The sequence below is a fragment of the Eptesicus fuscus genome, chromosome 16, assembly GCF_027574615.1.
Source record: "Eptesicus fuscus isolate TK198812 chromosome 16, DD_ASM_mEF_20220401, whole genome shotgun sequence".
Taxonomy (NCBI): domain Eukaryota; kingdom Metazoa; phylum Chordata; class Mammalia; order Chiroptera; family Vespertilionidae; genus Eptesicus; species Eptesicus fuscus.
In genome coordinates, this window is record NC_072488.1 from 11,138,814 (window position 1) to 11,157,991 (window position 19,178).

Consider the following 19,178-nt stretch of genomic DNA (forward strand, 5'->3'; position numbering starts at 1 on the left):
GCCAAGCCGGTCGCTGCGCCAAGAGCAGCTCGACCCCCGGTTACCCACAGCCCGGAGCATCCTCAGCGCAGCGGGCAGGGCGACCCCCGGGCGGGAGAAGGGGAGGGTTCAGGGGGCTACTCCAGCCTATCGCGCCTGCGCAGTTACTACGCAGCGCCACCCGTGCGGGGCGTGCTCGTCCCGCCGCGCACCCTATCGGGCGGCCACAGGGAGCGCGCCCGTGGCCTCGCCCTCTCTGGCCCCGCCCCTCCCGCCTCTGCCGGGCCGGAGGCTGAGGCTGGGAGACCCAGCGCTCCGCCCCCTCCGCCCCCGGCTGCCCCCACGTCCCCCGGCGCGCGTGCGCAGAGGCGGACCGCAGGACGAGGGCGCGAGGGGAGGGCGGGCCTACGTCCTTGCGTGAGTCAGGCAGCGCGCACGCCGGCGTGAGAGGGCACGGGGAAAAGGTGGCTCTGGCCGGGCGGCTCGGCTTCCTGTGGCTATGTAGCTGAGCTCTCGGCTCGGGGTCCTCCTTGGCTGCCATCGCCGAGTCCTCGCGCGGGGTTTCGGCTCGGGGGTGGGGAGAGAGACGTGTCTTCACTTCGCTCCGCGCTCCCTCGACGGCCGAGCTCGCTGGCTCGCCCGTGGGAGCGTCCCGGCCGAGCAGCCCTGAGGGGGGGAGGGGAGGCCATTTTGTCCCGACCGACTCCCCGGAACCGGGCAGAGCGGCTGGGGGAGAGGCTGCGGAGCCGCGGTCGCCGCCCTCGGAAGCACCGAACGCCGCCGCGCCACCGTCGGTGCTTCCTCGACGAGGCCGTTCGTAGGTCGCCCGCGCCTTCTCGAACCCTCCTTTTTTCTTTTTTTTTTCCCCACGCTTCCCCGGTCCTCCGGCCTGAGAACACCCGGGTGAGGAGTTGGCCACAGTGAGAGGGACCGATCCCTTGGGGCCGCCAGCGGCGAGCGCCCGAGCCGCTCCTCCCAATGGCGAAGAAGACGTACGACCTGCTTTTCAAGCTGCTCCTGATCGGGGACTCGGGAGTGGGGAAGACCTGCGTCCTTTTTCGCTTTTCGGATGATGCCTTCAATACCACCTTTATTTCCACCATAGGTGAGAGACCTAGGGGGAGGGTGGTGTGTGGCCTGGGGAGCTGCAAACCGTGTCTTTTTTTTTTTTTTTTTTTACACTCCAGACATCTTGCTTCCCGTCGCACACGCCTTTGTTTCCGTGATTCCGATCCTGGGCGACAGACCCAAGTGACTGTTTGGATCGGCCTCGGGCATCGCTGGGGCGGGGTCCTCTGCTTTCGGGGCTCCCCTCCTGCTCCGCGCCTGTTGTCACAGAGTAGGCAGCAGGCACTGGTTACTGTTTCTTGAAGCGACCGGCCTGGCTTTTCCCCCCGATTTATGTGGCCTTCCTTCGATGCCGATGTCGGGAAGGGCTTTATTTGAATGGCGGGGATGGAAGCAGTTGGTCGTCATTTGGTCAAGGCCTGGTTTATACTTCGGGGGTCAAGAGAAGATGCCATATGGTCAGAACTTAAGAGTCAACGGGAGGGTTGGTGCGAGGAATCCCTAAAGCAAATGAGAGGGGGGAACAGAGGGTCGGGCCTCCGTGCACTAATTCATTGATGTGTCAGACAATCGGAGGCGCTTCGTGCCCGGGGTGGGACCCCGGCGTGTTTGCCTCCACGGGGGCCTTCTGAGACGACCACGGAAGCAGCAGTCTCAAGGGAGATGATCAGGTTGTGTGTTTTTTTTTTTTTCTTCTCTTTTTTTTACCCCCAAACTTTCTGTTTTAACTTTACGCTGGAACTTGCAGGAAAGTATTTTGCCCGTCATATAACCCTAGGGCTTCTAATGTACTTTCACCTCATGTTTCAGAATTACTGTAATTCTGAAGAGGGACCTGTTTTTAAAAATCGGTTTCCCATTTAGGAAAAGAAAAGGGAAGGCTCTAGGAAAGTCCCTTTGGCCTCGGGTTGGGGAAAGTTCGTGGCATGAGCACAGGTTGTGTTAAATGAATTGTATGTGAATCCCACCCCCAATGAATACCTTAAAGGGCACGTGGTTGCCTCTGTCACTTGAAGGCCAGCACTCGGTCTTGGGACAGTGCAATGAAACTCCTTTTTGTTTTTTGTGTGTGTTTTTTTTTTTAGTGTAACTAGATTTATATTTAGATGATTTTAAAAAGTAACTGCAGTCTTCTTTGAACTCTGGAAATTGTCAAGCTTAAGCTGAGTTCATACAATTTATAGCATTATTGAAGTCGTTGATTTGGATCTCTTATGACATATATATCAACTACTTAATTCATTCTCATAAAATAAGTTGTATTGACATGAATTGAGCAAGTGATCATTTAAAACATATTATTTTACTCCCCCTTTTTTTTGGAGGGGGAGTGACAGCCTAATAATTGTTTCCTGAGTATCTTACTGTTCTCTTGACCTCTCATAAATTTCGTGAAACTTAGAACTTGTCTCTGCCTGTGGGTTAGCACTTCCTACCACTGAGTTTACTTTTAATATTCCACTTTAGTTGTGGCTGAGTTAGGTGATTAGATAGTTAAGCAAACATTTATCGAGTACCTAATGCTGGGCACTGTTTTAGGCGCTAGTGATAAGTGATGATAAGAGACCCCTTTAGGAGCAACCTAGTGAGGACAGCCACATGGGAGTGTGCCAAGCGCTACATTAGGGGTAAGCATAGGAAGGAGGGTGACTAGCCGCAATCGTGGAAAGTCTGTGTTGGCATGCGTGGGGATGATGTTAAAATGAAGCCTCCTGGCTGGGAAGCTCAGTTGGTTAGAGCGTCATCCCCATATGCCAAGGTTTCAGGTTCGATCCCCGGGCAGGACACATGCAAGAGACAACCAGTGAATGCATAAATGGGTGGAACAACAAATCGATGTCAGTCTCTGTCTAGCTCTCTCTCGATTCCTCGTTTTCTCTAAAATAAAATAAAATGAAGCCTGAATGACAGATAGGAATTGGACTAGAGGGGTGGGATAGAGCCTTTCTGGGAAAGGGAGCGGAGAAGAAACCTGTAGTGAGATCAAGGATTTAATTCCTGTGATCAACTTTAACCTGCCATTGAAAAGGGTTGGGTGGAGAGCAGGAAACAAAGCATTACCTCCATCTACTCCACTCTTTTTTGTAATGGGTGCACACTCCACTAGAACATAATCCTGTAAGGTAATGACATAATGTTTTTGTGCAGTCCTTCTGCGTGGGAAAAAGTGTGATGGTTTTGGATAAAGCCTGCTGGGTTGGAATTGTTTGGCAGGTTAATGGGACTTTGGCAAGTTACTTAATCTCTCTTTCAGTTTCTTCTTTAGTGTTAATGATAGTATCTACAACATAGGATAGTTATAAGGATTTTATGGGTCAATGTGAGTAAAGCGCCTAGCACAGTGCCAGGCACACTAAGGGCACGGTACATATTAGCTATATATAGAATATGTGACCCTTCTGCTGCTCAAGGGTGGCAGAACAAATTACTTTCTGGATTGAATGTCCTACACAAGCGGCCACCCTCATATTTGCGAGTGCTCTGCTAAACAGTTTCACTTTAGATTCTGAGACTTTCGCATTTTGATATAAAAATGTTTGATATGTTTGATTTTTTTATATGGTTTGTTGAATAGTGTAAGTTGAGAAATGAATAAGTAAGTATAAAATTCTGAGTACACTTCTAATATGTATTAGCTCTGTGTGCAGGTTTGGAAGGCTACTTTTGTCTTAAACCAGTGCTGTCCAAAAGAAATAAAATGTGAGCGACAAAGATAATATTTTTTAGTGGCCACATTAAAAAAGTAAAAGATGCCCTGGCTGGTGGTTAGAGCTCGGGGTGCGGTCTCTGTTCCCAGTCAAGGGCACACGCCTGGGTTGCAGGTTCAAGCCTTTGGGGAGTGAAGCATGTGGGAGTCAACCAGTTGATTTGTCTCTCTCACTCGCATAGATGTTTCTCTCTCTCTCTCTCTCTTTCTCCCTCCCTCCCTCCATCTCCCCCTACCCTTCCCTCCCTCCGTCCCCCCCTATCCTTCCCTTCCACTTTCTTTTCTTTTTTTAATATATTTTATTGATTTTTTACAGAGAGGAAGGGAGAGGGATAGAGAGTTAGAAACATCGATGAGAGAGAAACATCGATCAGCTGCCTCTTGCACACCCCCTACTGGGGATGTGCCCGCAACCAAGGCACATGCCCTTGACCGGAATCGAACCTGGGACCCTTGAGTACGCAGGCCGACACTCTATCCACTGAGCCAAACCGGTTTCGGCACATAAAGCCCTTCCACTTTCTCTAAAAATCAATGGAAAAAATATTCTTAGGTGAAGATGAACCAAAAAAAAAAAAAAAAAAAAAAACCACTAAAAGAAGAATTTAATATATTTTTGCTTACTTTATTCAAAATGTTTTATTTTGTAATCAATATTAAAGATGGTTGAGATATTTTACATTCTTTTTCTTCAGTGTGTATGTTATACTTACAGCTCATTTTAATTTAGGCACATTTTAAGTGTGGCACTTGGCTACCATATTGGACAGTGCATGTCTATATAGTTTGTCTAAATTAGCCAATTGCCTAATGTGCAGATAACTAGAAGTACTTTGAATATACACTACTTTTAGGACATTTAAAATTTTATCCGTTGACTAGGGTTTTTTTCTGTTTCATTTTGCTTTTTTTAAAAAAAAATCTAAAATATTCTCTAATCATAAATGACTAGAGGCCTGGTGCACGGATTTATGCACCAGTGGGGTCCCTCAGCCTGGCCTGTGCCCTCTTGCAATCCAGAACCCCTCAGGGGATGTCAGACTGCCAGTTTCAGCCTGATCCCCCAGGCCAGGCCGGGGGAACCCGCCGGTGCACAAATCCATGCACCAGGCCTCTAGTATGCATATAAGATCTTTGGTTAATCTCTCCCCCCTTTCCCTCTGAGATTCATCAGTCTGTTCCATGTTTCATGCCTGTGCATTGAGCGTCTGCTCTGGTCAGTGCGCGTCATAGCTACCGGTCGAACAGTGGTTTAGGCTTTTATATACAGAGATAGTGAAATTTGAGTTGTCACCTAATTGTGAAAACCTCCTGAGGTTTGAATAGAAGTTGTTATCTTGCAGTTCAGAGGGGCCAAATTGTTGATATAAGGAAAGCCATCATTTATTCAGGCACAGCTATTTCAGTTACTTATTGGTTATTGATTCTTGGCCAAAATAATTTTTATAGGCTTATGGTGCTTACAGTGCTCACAAAGACCACTGTATTTAAATTTTTCTGTATACTTTCAGTTTCCACACATCTATATCAGAAATTATGTATGATACTCAGATGGTTGCAAAAACAAATTACTGGTATGTTCCACACTCACTAATTTCAAAGTGAATAGAAGGACAGTAGAAACTCCCACAAGGGCAGAGATCTTTGTCTTCTTTTTTTGTTGATAGATGTTAAGCACCTAGAAGAGTCCTTGCATTTCATGGGTGCGTGATAAATAATGATGGAAAACAGGCAGACAGGTAGTACAATCAGGATTCGCTAACACAGAATTGGGGCTGGTTTTATTTTAATATTTTCCTGTCTACCTACTTTCTGAGTATTATATGTGTGATGTAGATTGGGATCAGATTTTACTTAAGAATATCAGCTGTTTGGCTAATAGAGTAATTTTAGGGTAAAACTGGTCTTGGAAATTTAAAGATTGAGAAGTATTTGCTAAATAGAGTTACTGGTTTTGAATGAGCAGATTTCAGTGGATGATCTGACCATAACCCTCTTGGCAGTAAAGCTCAGGAAAGCATTACCCTTTAGTGATAATGGCAATTACATAGACTTGTCCCAAAGTAGAAATTTTTGGTGGGCTGTTTTATTGAATGTATACCTTTTGGTATTGTTACTCCTCCTTCCACCTCTAGATTATTATTACTTTTTAAAAATGTATATATTTTTATTGATTTCAGAGAGGAAGGGAGAGAAAGTGATAGAAAAGAGACATCAATGATGAAAGAATCATTGATTGATTGGCTGCCTCCTGCATGCCCCCTACTGGGGATCGAACCTGCAATCCAGGCATGTGCCGTGACCTCCTAGTTCATAGGTCAACACTCAACCACTGAGCTGTACTGGCCGGGCTATTATTACTTTTTCCATAGGGTATATCTTTCATGGGAAATGGAATCTCTGGGCTTTGTGTAAGAAATTAAATTGGTAAAGTCTCTTGCTCCTAGGAAAAGTAAAACGAATGCATCCTTTTTGATGTCTTTCTGGGTGTTTTTACTAAGCTTTAGAAGAGTAGGATGGTTTCACTAATCTGCATTTAAGAACTGGTTGGTTAAATTGAACTGAGCCCATTTTATATGGAGAAGCTACTTTTTAGAGAAATGAGTAAAACCTTTGTCATATTAAACATGTCTGCTTTGCTGTGATACTCAGGCAGCAAGTGGCTCATGCTGCAGGAATGCCAGAGTGCCTAAGGGATTTCTTTCATTCCAACACATATTTTTAGGATTGGTTAAAAACTATTTAGACATTTTCCCAAAGAAGATATACAAATTACCAAGAAGCACATGAAAGATGTTCTACATCAGTAATCATTAGAGAAATGTATGTCAGTACCACTATGAGATGTCATTTCACACCGATTAGGATGACTGACTTATAAAAAATGAATTTCCTCGTACAATTACCTGTTCAAGTGCTTGCTTTCAGTTCTTTTAGGGATATATACCTAGAAATGGAATTGCTGGATCATATAGTTATATTTTTAATTTTTTGAGAAATCACCATATTGTTTTCCATGGTGGTTGCACTGTTGTACATTCCCATTAGTCCTGCACCCAGGTTTCAATATCTTCATGTCATCATCAACATTTGTTATTATCTGTTGAACAGCATTATTCACAATAGACAAAATGTAGAAATAATTCAAATGTCCAAGGGATTAATGGGTATATGAAATGTAGTTTATACATAAGGTGGAATATTATTCAGCCTAAAAAATAAAAGAAATGAAATTCCAATATATGCTATCACAGTGTTTGAAAACACTGTGCTAAGTGAAACAGTCTAGACACAAAAGGACAAATATGTGCAATCACTTATATGAGGTACATAGAATAGACACATTTATAAAGTAGAAAGTAGTTACCAGGGCCTGGAAACTGGGTCATGTGGAGTTATTTATTGCTTAATGGGTACAGAGTTTTAGTTAATGGGGAATTATTGCTTATTGGGTACAGATTTCATTTTGGGAAGATGAAAAGGTTATGGAGATGGGTAGTGATGATGGTTGCATACCAATATGAATATATTTAATGCCACTGAATTATACACTTAAAATTGTTAAAATGCCATTTATAGGTATCTAATGTGAAATTCATAGAAACAGAAAGTAGACTGGTGGAAGGTAAAATGATAGTCCCCGAGGGCAAGGGAGGTGAAATAAGGAATGGTTATAGAGTTTCAGCTTTGGGAGATGAAAAAGTTCTGGAGATTTGTTGCACAACAATGTGAATATACTTAACACTTAAAATGGTTAACATGGTAAATTTAATGTTACGGCAGGTTTTTTTTACTTCAATTGAAAAAAATGGTAAATTTTGTTATGTATATTTTACTACAAAAAAAAAAAAACACCCAAAACCAAACAAATGAAAACTATTCAACACTTAATCCAGCTCTCTAAAGAGCATCTGATTACAGACAGCTAGCTCCTCACTATTCCATGTGATAACTAGTGTTAACCAGTGGTCATTGAGTCCAGAGGATCCAATGGTACTTTCCCATGCTTAATATCACTGTCTACATCTTTAGATATTGAAGGAAGTTTGTGTTTTTGTTACGGGTACTTACATCGAACTCCATGGAATGTTAGAATCACAGAATATTAATGCAGGAAAACTCCCTACAATGAATCTTAAGAGTCAGGAAACAGGCAGGTGAAGTAATTTTCTAAAATATTATATGAAAAACTTTTGACTAGAATCTATATACAATCCTATTCATAGCCCTGTTTCTCATTCTAAGAATTTCATTACTTTACGCATATGGAAAAATTGATAGGATGATTCTCCTAGTCATTAATTTCAATTTGAAAAGTAGAGTTGCAGTATTTTTGTTCTGTTTTTTTGACAGAAGTGGAGAAGTAACCAGTCAGCACCAAATACCAAGCCATTTGTTCAGGTTACTTGTTCTTTGCAAATTTAGAGCATAACATAGCAGAGCTGAGCTGATAATGTTAGGGATAATTATTTTCTTTTCAAGAATTGTAGTGTATAATGGTGTACAAGATGTGGCAAAGGAAATACTGATATTCCTGTTTGGTTTGTAAAGTGGGAAGAATGATAGAAGAAATAATGGCATTCTGTTTTAACTTTTAAAAGTACAAGGCTGCCCAGTTTTTTCTGTGGTAGCATCTATGGTGAATAGAGAAGCAGAGGCTTGTTGTGTTAATTTACAATAGTTATTTAGCACAAAATATAAATTGTTTGATTGGCTAGTGAGATCTGCATGGGAAAACTGCTTATGGAGATATGTCATAAAGGAAGTTTAAAGGAGCTTCAGAGGGTGTTGGGGTTAATAGAACATTGTCTAAATCCATAAAACTGATAGTCTTGAAAAGGTCATGGATTTGCTTCCTTTAAATAGATAAATATTGGAAATTAATGGAGTAAGTAATATGGATTATAAGAAAAGGAATTTGAAAAGATTATTAGAATAAAAATTTGGTGAAGAAAACTCATTTGAAGGGAAATCCAAAATGAGAAATTTTTTTGATGACAGTGCCATATAGGGTTACATGCAAAAGTGATTGCTTGATATTTATTCTTTTTTCCAGAGATGAAAAATAATATGTTTTTGAGGAATACAGCAACTGGTGATGGAACATTAAGTTTCCAGTATGACCCAGAAACAAAGCATCCAAGGTTGTAAAACATTAGAAAATGGAAAAAATGTTATTCTGGAGACTCAAAAAATACAACATATCAAAATCAGAACAGAGGACAGTGTTGATTTGTTTTTTTCATATCAATAGCAATGCTTATGCAGATTTTTTTAATTGAAATTTTTATTTAAGGCAATTGTATATTCATATGCAGTTGTAAAAAATAATACAGAGGGCTCCATTGTACACTTTGCCTAGTTTCTCTCAATGGTAACATTTTGTGAAACTAATCACAACAAAGATATTAACATTCGTTGTAGTACACTATTTTTATTCAGATTTCCTCATTTTTACTTGTGTGTGTGTTAAATTCTCTACAGTTTTATCACTTGTATAAGTCACCATCACAGTCAAGATACTGAACAAATAGTTCCAAGGGACAAGGATCCTGAGTATTCTTTTTTTTTTTTTTAAAACATATTTTTACTCATTTCAGAGAGGAAGGAAGAGGGAGAGAGAAATAGAAACATCAATGCTGAGAGAGAATCATTAATCAGCTGCTTCCTGTACATCTCACACTGGGAATCTGGCCCACAACCCGGGCATCTGCCTTTGACCTGGTTCATAGGTTGATGCTCAACCACTGAGCCACACTGGCCGGGCCTGGGTATTCTTTTATAACTATACTAGAGACCTGGTGCATGAAATTCATGCATGGCGGGGGGTCCCCTCAGCCCAGCCTGCACCCTCTGCAATCTGGGACCCCTCGGGGGATGTCCTGGGGATCGGGCCTAAACCGGCAGTCAGACATCCTCTCACAATCCAGGACCGCTGGCTCCTGACTTCTCACCTGCCTGCCAGCCTGATTGCCCCTAACCGCCTCTGCCTGCTGGCCTGATTGCCCCTAACTGCCCCCCCGCTGGCATGTCACTACCAACTGCCCCCGCTGGCCTGGTCACCTCCAATTGCCCCCCCCCCCACTTGCCTGGTTGCCCCTAACTGCCCCCCCACCCCCCCGGCCTGGTCACTCCCAACTGCCCCCCTCTGCTGGCCTGGTTGCCCCTCACTGCCCCCTGCCAGCCTGGTTGCCCCACGCAGCCTGCTGTTTGGTTGTTTGGTCACCCCCCCACCACCACCCCCAGCCTGGTCGCCCCACACAGCCTGCTGTTTGGTCATTACTGTGAGGGTGTCCTGACCAATTTGAATATTACCCTTTTATTAGTATAGACTAGAGGCCTGGTGCACGAAATTCGTGCAAGGGGCTCAGCCCCTGCTGCTGCCACGGCTGCCTCTGCCTCAGCCCCCACCACCACAGTTTCATCTGGAAGGTCATCCGGAAGGACGTCTGGTATAATTAGCGTATTACGCTTTTATTATTATAGACTAGGGGCCCAGTGCACGAATTTGTGCACCTTGAAAGGAGCTGTGAGCTGTGAGGCTGTGGTGGGCACAGTGGCGGGTCTCGGCCCATCCTCTGTGCCCTGCCTGGCTCTTCCTGCTGCGGCCCCTGGTCCCCATATGCTGGCAGCTCCTGCTGCTGCTGCTCCCACGTGCTGATGATACTGGCCCTGCTTGCACCCACTGATGGCGCTGAGCGATAGGGACTGGCGCTGGGTGCTGGTAGTGGGTGCGAGTGGTGGCTTTGGTGCCAACAGCAGGTATGAGCGCCAGGCGGGACCGCGGCATGCGGGAGCAAAGAATTTTCAGTGACCACCAGAGGCTCACCCCGATGACAGCGACAAGTTGCCCCGCCTTGGTCTGGCACCCCCGCTCACCTGCTCCACCATCTTACTGCAGTCAACGCCCACTATGTTCTGTGCATGCCCCCTGGTGGTCAGTGCACATCATAGTGACTGGTTGTTCAGGTGTTCTGCCGTTCGGTCTATTTGCATATTAGGGTTTTATATAGATAGATTCTTTTTCTCTCCTCCCCCTACTTCTTCCTCCAAAAATTTGATCTCTACTTATAAAATGTTATCATTTTACAAATGTAATGTAATTGGAATCATACAGGATGTAACCTTTTGAGATTGGCTTTTATTCACTCAGCATAATTCCCTGGAGTTTCATCCAAGTTGTGTGCATAAGTAGTTCTTTTTTATTGTTGAGTAGTGTTCCATGGTATGCATTCACCACAGTTTAACCATTCACCCATTGAGGAACATCTGGGCTGATTCCAATTTTTATAAATAAAGCTACTATGAATATTTTGCATACGTTTTTCTGTGATCATAAGTTTTTGTTTTTTGGGGATAAATGCCCAGTACTGCAATTAGTGGGTCATATAGTAATTACAAGTTTAGTTTTATAAGAAACTACCAAACTGTTTCCAGAGTACCTGTACTGTTGTACATTCTCATCAGCAGTGTGTGTGATGTAATTGCTCTGTATCCTTACCAAAATTTGGTAGTGTTACTATTTCATATTTTAGCTATTCTGGTAAGTGTGTAATAATAATCTCATTGTGGTTTAAATTTAATTTCTGTGATGGCCAGAGGTGTTGAGAAATCTTTTTATGTCTTTATTTGCTCTCTGTATATATTCTGATGAAATGTCTGTTTGAGTCAGTTGCCTATTTTTCTAATTGGATTGTTTGTTTTTTACTGTTGAATTTTGAGAGTTCTTTATACATTTTAGATACAAATTCGTTGTTGGGTATGTGGTTTGCACATATTTTTTTCCAGTCTACATCTTGTCTTGTCTTCTTCATATGGGCTTTCACAGAGCAAAAGTTTTAAATTTTTGTGAAGTCTAATTTGTTAATATTTCTTTTTATGGATCATGCTTTTGGTGTCTAATAACTTTGTCTGATCCTAGATCCTGAAGATATTTTTCTAAAAGTTTTATAGTTTTCGTTTACACGAGAGCCTTTGGTCTTTTGCATATGGCAGGCTTTTTTTTTAAAATCTCAGATGATGCAGGTGGTCTGAAGGCTTCAGAGATTCTGTATGATACTGCAGGAGTGAAAATTGACCCTTTTATAATAATTTATACTGTGTTTTCTGAAAGGTTTTAAAAATTAATTTTTATCAATGATACACACACACACACACACACACACACTCACACACACACATTTGAAATAAAATATTACTAAAAGAATTACCGTAACCAAGAAAGCAATCTCTTGTTCTATTCCCTCTATCCCCGGGTATCCTCTAGCTCTCTTTGTTCTATTACATACCTCTGTATTTTCAAGTGATATGCTTATACTGCCATTTCTTGAGTCATAATTTAATGTTAGACGAAAATTTTAACCTTTTATAATCTCATCCCACTCTTTATCCCAATTTTTTGTTAAATTGATATCTGGTGGTTTCTTTAATATGCCTATGTAATATTCCCTATCAAGCCAATATATAGTCTATTACAGTGATGGCGAACCTCTGACACGCGTGTCAGTGCCATTTTTGATGACACGCGGCCGCTGAGGTGGCCGCATGCCGAGGATAAAACATTTATGTTATTTAAACTATAAATATCGTGAAATAATGTTTTTTCCTCAAAGGGACACACTACCCGAGTTATGCTCAGTTTTTTGGCAAAGTTTGAAACACCAAGCTCAAAAGGTTGCCCATCACTGCTCTATTATAACTATATTAGAGGCCTGGTGCATGGATTCATGCACCGGTGGGATCCTTCGGCCTGGCCTGTGGGGATCAGGCCGAAACCAGCTCTATGACATCCCCTGACGCAGTGGTCGGCAAACCACAGCTCTTTGGCCCCTTGAGTGTGGCTCTTCCACAAAATACCACGTGCGGGCGCACACCTACAGTGCGATTGAAACTTCATGGCCCATGCGCAGAAGTCAGTTTTCGGCCTGGGCGAGTCTATTTTGAAGAAGTGGTTCTAACGCCGAGCCACACTCAAGGGGCCAAAGAGCCGCATGTGGCTTGCGAGCCGCGGTTTGCTGACCACTGCCCTCAGGGGTCCCCGATTGCGAGAGGGCGGTTCTCAGATAACGCACCCCGGAATCGGGCTCCCTCCTCTCTGGTTATGGGTGCATCACCTGAGAACTTGGCAGCTCCTGCATTGAGCATCTGCCACCTAGTGGTCAGTGCACATCATAGCTACTGGTCTGCTGGTCGAACAGTTGGCAGGTCGGTTAGGCTTTTATATATATACATTTCCATAATTTAAAAAGACTAAGTTTTAGTGCCATATGTATAATCAGGCTTTAATTTTAGTGGAATAATTGTTCCACAGGATGCTGGGTAAGTTATTTATTTTAAAATAACAAAAATTACTTCTTATATTCAAAAGTATTTTAAAAATTGGATGCATCAAGGGAAAAGTGAAGCCTGAGAGTGAATATACAAACAAAATATGAGCCTGGATAAAGTACACCAATCCTCAAGGACTAAGATTGTCAGAGGATTCCTTTGAAATGTGAATGGGCCAGTTTTGAAGATAAACATAAGGATTTTTCCATATTGAAGAATACCTTTAATTAAGTAATCTCTTTATTTTAAATCGATTCAAAAGGGTTTGCACAGATGTGTAAATGTCAGAGCCATAAATAGCACCTTGTGAAACTGGCTTATGCCTAACCTTTAAGATGGACTTCCAAGAAGAGGTCAGCATGCTCTAAACTTAATATGCCTCCCTTAAGAATAGTGGACTTTTTATTTATCTATAATTTTTTAAAAAGTCCTCACTGGAAGACATGTTTAGAGAGAGCAAAGGAGAAGGGGAGGAAGGAAGCGGGGGGAGAGAGAGAGTGAGGTGAGATAGTTGCCTCCTGTATGTTCCCTGACCAGGAATTGAACTGGCAACCTTTACATGCACAGGATGACGCTCAACCAATTGAGTCACTGCAGCCAGGGCTTTAAATATTAATTTTAAGGAAAGCATTATAGCCTAACTTAATTTCAAGAGTAAATAATTCAAAATTTTTGTTAATTTGTTTTTGACTGTTTAAAACACATCTTCCTTGAAAACAGTGTTGTCCCATGCCAGCTTGGAATTGCATAATCATATGTTGTTTTGTAGATTTTAAAATCGACACCTTTCTGTACCTGTATGGTATTTATGTTAATTTTTTGTCAGAAATGTTTTTATGTACCTATTATGAGCATAATACTTATTAAATTATTTATTACCTACTATGTATTAACTCTTATGACCTATTATTTTCCATTTTTGCATTTGTTGGTATTCAGTTTTTGAGTGAATACTCAGAATCTGAAGTAAATTATTTCATTTTCATACCTCAGAAAGACTGGTTCTGTTTTTTAGAAAAAAGTAATTCGTTTGTGAAGTTCCAAGGACATTTATCTGGGTTCTGTTAATAACTTAAATTCGGAGACTATTACTCTTGCTGGGCATGTGATAATTTTGCCAATGGCAAACAAACTGAGGAAGAGCTTTTAATTTTTTCTCAAATTAACTGTATTTACTTAAAATATATTAGAACAGTGCTAAATTTTAGTTCATAGCATATGTCTGGTAATTTCCAGATTTTTAAAAAATAGTTGTAAATGAAAATACAGCAGACCTTTAAGTTAAAATAGTACTTTAGAAAGTGGTGATTTGGGAAACACTTTTAATGGCTTATTCTATCTCTTTTGATAGAGTATTACAGAAAGAAAATTGTTGACAATAAAAATAATGGAGGTACATATTTCCTTGTGATTAAATTTTGGAGTTAGCAGTTGAAATCTGGATTATGGTGAAAAGTCTTCAACCAATGTGATACCAAGGGATTTTGATTATTTCAGTAAGCACTTATCCTATATAATAAAAGCCTAATATGCAAATTGTCCCCTCGGGAGTTTGACTGGGAGTTCGACCACTCGCTATGACATGCACTGACCACCAGGGGATGGCACAGGGGGAAGGAAGGCCCCGATTGGCCCTGACCTCCAGCCAGGTCTAGGGACCCTACCCGTGCATGAATTTCGTGCACCAGGCCTCTAGTTGGGTTTATCTATAATAATAAAAGTGTAATGTGCTAATTAGACCAGACAGCCGAACGACCTTACAGATGTCCTTCCAGACGAAGCCAGGGCTGTGAGGGCCGAGCCCCTTGCACGAATTTCGTGCATTGGGCCTCTAGTATTTTGTATAAAGGGCATGATGCTTGTATAGAGATGAAAAGAAAAAAAATATGAAAGTTTCTCTTTCAAAGAGCTCACAATTTAGTGATCCTGTTGCTCACCTAACTGTTCAGTAAAATGTGTAAAATTATAATAAAGCTATGTAAAGATGTTATGTGTGAAACAGGAGGGCCTGGTAAGCTCTGATTGGGAGTATAGGCCTCACAGCAGGTCATTTAAGCTGAGCCTTAAAGCGTGATTAGTAAGGTGCAGGGTTTGAGGACTATTTTCAGGTAGAGGGAACAGAATAGGAATGTAGCTGTTTGTACATGGTATGTTTGGAGATTGCAGGTAGTATAAAGAGGCTAGAGTGGAAGCCATACAGGATATAAATTGTGGCTGGATTGTAGAAGGTCTTGAAAGTCTTGTTAAGGAATTTGGATTTTCTAAGGTATCAAAAGTTTGAAATAGAGGACAGTAATTTCAGATAAAAGATATGACCTTTTTCCTGCTTAAAAAGTGTGCTTTATATACTTTGTGTAAAAAAGAAGATGAAGAGATGCATACTAAACTATTAAAATGGGAGTTCATGGAGGCAGAAGATTTGTAAAATGCTGGGTAGAATCCAGGAGAGAGATGATGAGGGGCTGAGCTAGGAAGGTAAGCATTAAAATATTAAAGAAATAGAGTTGGCCCAGCCAGTGTGGCTCGATGGTTGAGTGTCTACCTATGAACTAGGTCATGGTTTGGTTCCTGATCAGGGCACATTCCCAGGTTGAAGGCTCGATGTGTGCAGGAGGCAGCCGATAAATGATTCTCTGTCATTATTGATGTTTCTATCTCTCACTCCCTCTCCCTTCTTCTTGGAAATAAAAATATATATTTTTAAAAAAGAAATAGATTTGAGTTAGTATGATTAGATGTTGGGGACAAGATTGGTGAGAGCAAGGGATCAGTTAGGTTTCTAACTTGGGCAACTAGTAACTGATAATATCTTTAACTGAAATAGTTTATAGTAGGTGACAGAAGGGTTCCCCCTTATTTGTGAATCCATTTATATCAGGTCTCTAATCTGTATAAACTATTGGAAAGGTTGAAGGGATGAGCTGTTCAGTTAGGAAGCACTGTGGGCACTGTGCTAGGTCTTGGGGAAACCATGAACAAAATTGAGTATGCCTAATGACTAGAGTGATCATAGAATTTATCATCCAAACTGGAACACTATTGAGAGTAAAAGAGCGTGCTAAAGATAGTTACATCATTTGTCGAAACGTGTATATCTACAAACCCTTGTGTTGAGGGCTGATTTTTATTGAAATATTTGATACTGTATTTTGTCTATTCAAAAACAATTTTCAAAAATTATTTTAAAAAGTGAGTATGTGCCCCTGGCCGGGTAGATCAGTTGGTTAGAGCATTGTCCTGACACACCAAGGTTGCAGGTTCGATCTCCAGTAAGGGCACATTCAATAATCAACCAATGAATGTATAAATAAGTGGAACAACAAATCAACATTTCTCCCTCTATTGTTGTCGCTCCCCCAACCCCTCTAAAAAACATGCACACAAAAACCTGGGTATGCATTTTTAAATAGACAATATTATTTTTTTTTTAATGAATGTAGCCCTGGCCAATATGCTATGTGGTTAGAGCACTGGCCCGAGCACCAAAGGGTCTTGGGTTCAATTCCTGATCAAGGGCATGTGCCTGGGTTTCTGGGTTCACTCCCCATCCTCTGGTGGGTTGTGTGCGGAGGCAACCAGTTGATGTTTCTCTTCCCCTCTCCCCCCACCTTCCTTCCTGAAAAGATGTTTTCCTCTAGTGAAGATTAACAAAAAAATAAAATAATATAAAATATGAATGTATTCGTTAGAGCAAACTTTTTTTTTCAGTTATCAATACAGTATTCGACTGTTAAAATCATGATCCAGGAAGAATATTCTTTTTGTCATATTCATATAACTTTATTAGCTATATCTCTAATGCCATGTCTCTTGTATTTTTCTGAAGAATGTTTTTTTTCACATGGTTTTGTTGCTTTTTTAAAAATAGAATTTTCTGCAGTCCTCTAAGTTGTATTTTAGGGTTGATAAATTGGAGATTGTGGATGCTTTGATTTGGTACTTCCTGTTTGCAAGCTTTTATTTTCAATGACTGCAATTTACCAGAGACCTAAAAACCTGAAGATGTTTTGGGCATTTCAATTCTTTGAATACTTTAATACTTCCAACTGATTTAAAAATGTAAACAAAGTTTAGAAGACTCATTTATGAACATGTACAAAGTAGTTCTTTACAGGTTCAAACATTACCAAAATATGATTGGCAACACATGCAATAGAAATCGTATGCTGCCTTGCATTCAAGTGTGTGGTAATTATCGGGTTGATAATAAATTTTATAGTTCAGTCTCTATTTCTAAATTTTAGCTTATCTTTTAGTTGGTAGCATATTGTAACCTTTTTGTATGCAGTTATGAATAACTAGAGGCCCGGTGCATGAATTCATGCATGGGTGGGGTCCAGCCGGCCTGCCCCAATCAGGGCCCATCAGGCAGGGCCAGCCAGGGGGAGGGGCTGCAGGCAGTTGGCCAGCCAGCCCCGCCCCCGATCAGGATGAGGGGGTCCATTGTGGACGGGGCCAACTGGCCAACAGCCTGCAGCCCCTGTCCCCTGGCCGGCCCCACCCACTGGTCGAACTCCTGGTTGAACTCTCGGTTGAGGGGACAATTTGCATATTAGGCTCTTATTATATAGAATGTGTATTCCACAGTCATTCCAAGTATGGTTTTTGTTCTGTAGGATTTTTTATTTTATTTTTTTGCTTAATGGGAACTCTGTTTTTACCATGATACTAAACCACTAGAATTTGTGTTCTCATTATCACTAAAAGAAAAAAGTTACCTTTAGTGTTACATACCTTTTATTGAATTCACAAATAATATTCACAGTACAATATCAGATGTTTTACTTTAAACACAATGAACTTCCAAAAGCTTTATTTTGATTCCATGAATTGGATAAAAGATACCATGCTATTAATGGGATGATGGTTTTTCTTTTTGAAACGTGATGGTTATACACTTGCATCTTTGATCTCTTTGTCAAGTTCTTATAGTAATGAATTTAACAGATGAATAATTCTTCTTTTTTTAATGAGCAAAAAATTGTAGAATTGAAAAAATGAAAAATCATTTCAGAACACTCATGTGATTAAAGTTAAGCATTAGAATGTTTTGTAGGAGCTCCAGTGGCGCAATCGGTTAGCGCGTGGTACTTATAAGAATGTTTTGTAAAGGCATCTTTTGCAGCTGTATGTTTTCATCTTCAGTTCAGTCTTACAGTAACTACTAACTTTTGGATTAAATGCTGATGTTTCTTCATATTTGTTTCTTTATGTCAGTGTTGTCACTTTAAATATAAACTTTCTCTGAGTAAATTGTTGAAAAAGCTTATTGCAAAATATCTAGATTAGTTACAGATATACACTATAAAATAATGATAAAATCATTGTAGCCAATGCATTTATACTCTCTGTATATCCTGAAAGGACTGTTCATGCACATTTCATGTATACATATAATTTTCCATGTTTTCTACTTATTCCATTGACTGGTAACCTGATGACTTTTTTTGCATTTTGTTGAAGCAACAGTTTTAAACATTCTCCTCCTAGCATCTGTTAAGACCAGAAGGAGTTGGCTGTTTTTTTTTATTACATTGATATCAGCTTGCTGTGCTGGAAGGGGAAATGTATTTTGCATTTGTAGAGGATTGGGAAATAGGGACAGGTTATCACTGGTCATCTTTTTAGATTTAACCCACGTGTTACTGTTTTACATTGCACATTTGTCTCACATAACAGTATAAGTCCTTGGCAGAATTTTTAGTACCAATTGAAGGTCTACTAAACCCTCTCCATTTACTTTAAAGCAACTGTGTTAAAAGTGTAAAATCTGAGGCAGTTAATACATGTGGACAGTATGTTGGAAAACATGACAAATAAAGACTCTTCTGGTCAAACAGATTTAGTGATCTCCTTACTTGCAGCAGTTTGGTGGGATGATAAATATTTATCAAATAAACAAAAACACCAAACCAGAAATGTGAAATCAGAATAAATGGAGGTTCTTATTCTTAATCTATTTCAGGGCATGGGAAGGTGGATCAGGAAATGCTCTCCTAAGAAACTGACATTTATGCCGATATCTGAGATGTTATTAGAAGTAAGGTAGGAGAAAAGTGTAAGGAGAGGAAGGACATCCCAGGCAGAGGAAATAGTC

The 19,178-nt window shown here is 41.0% G+C and overlaps 1 protein-coding gene across 2 annotated transcripts in view; it reads left to right on the plus strand.

Annotated features, from left to right (window-relative positions):
• The first annotated feature begins 408 nt into the window (after positions 1-408).
• RAB10 (RAB10, member RAS oncogene family) overlaps positions 409-19,178 on the plus strand; it is a 49,340-nt gene continuing 30,570 nt past the window's right edge. The window contains exons 1-2 of one of the 2 annotated variants that reach the window (XM_054727876.1): positions 999-1,084; positions 8,811-8,898. In XM_054727876.1, the coding sequence (XP_054583851.1) occupies positions 8,874-8,898 (25 nt within the window). In that variant the 5' untranslated portion in view covers positions 999-1,084; positions 8,811-8,873. Of the gene's footprint in view, positions 1,085-8,810; positions 8,899-19,178 lie in introns of both variants that reach the window. The other variant, XM_008162350.3, reaches the window with a different exon arrangement.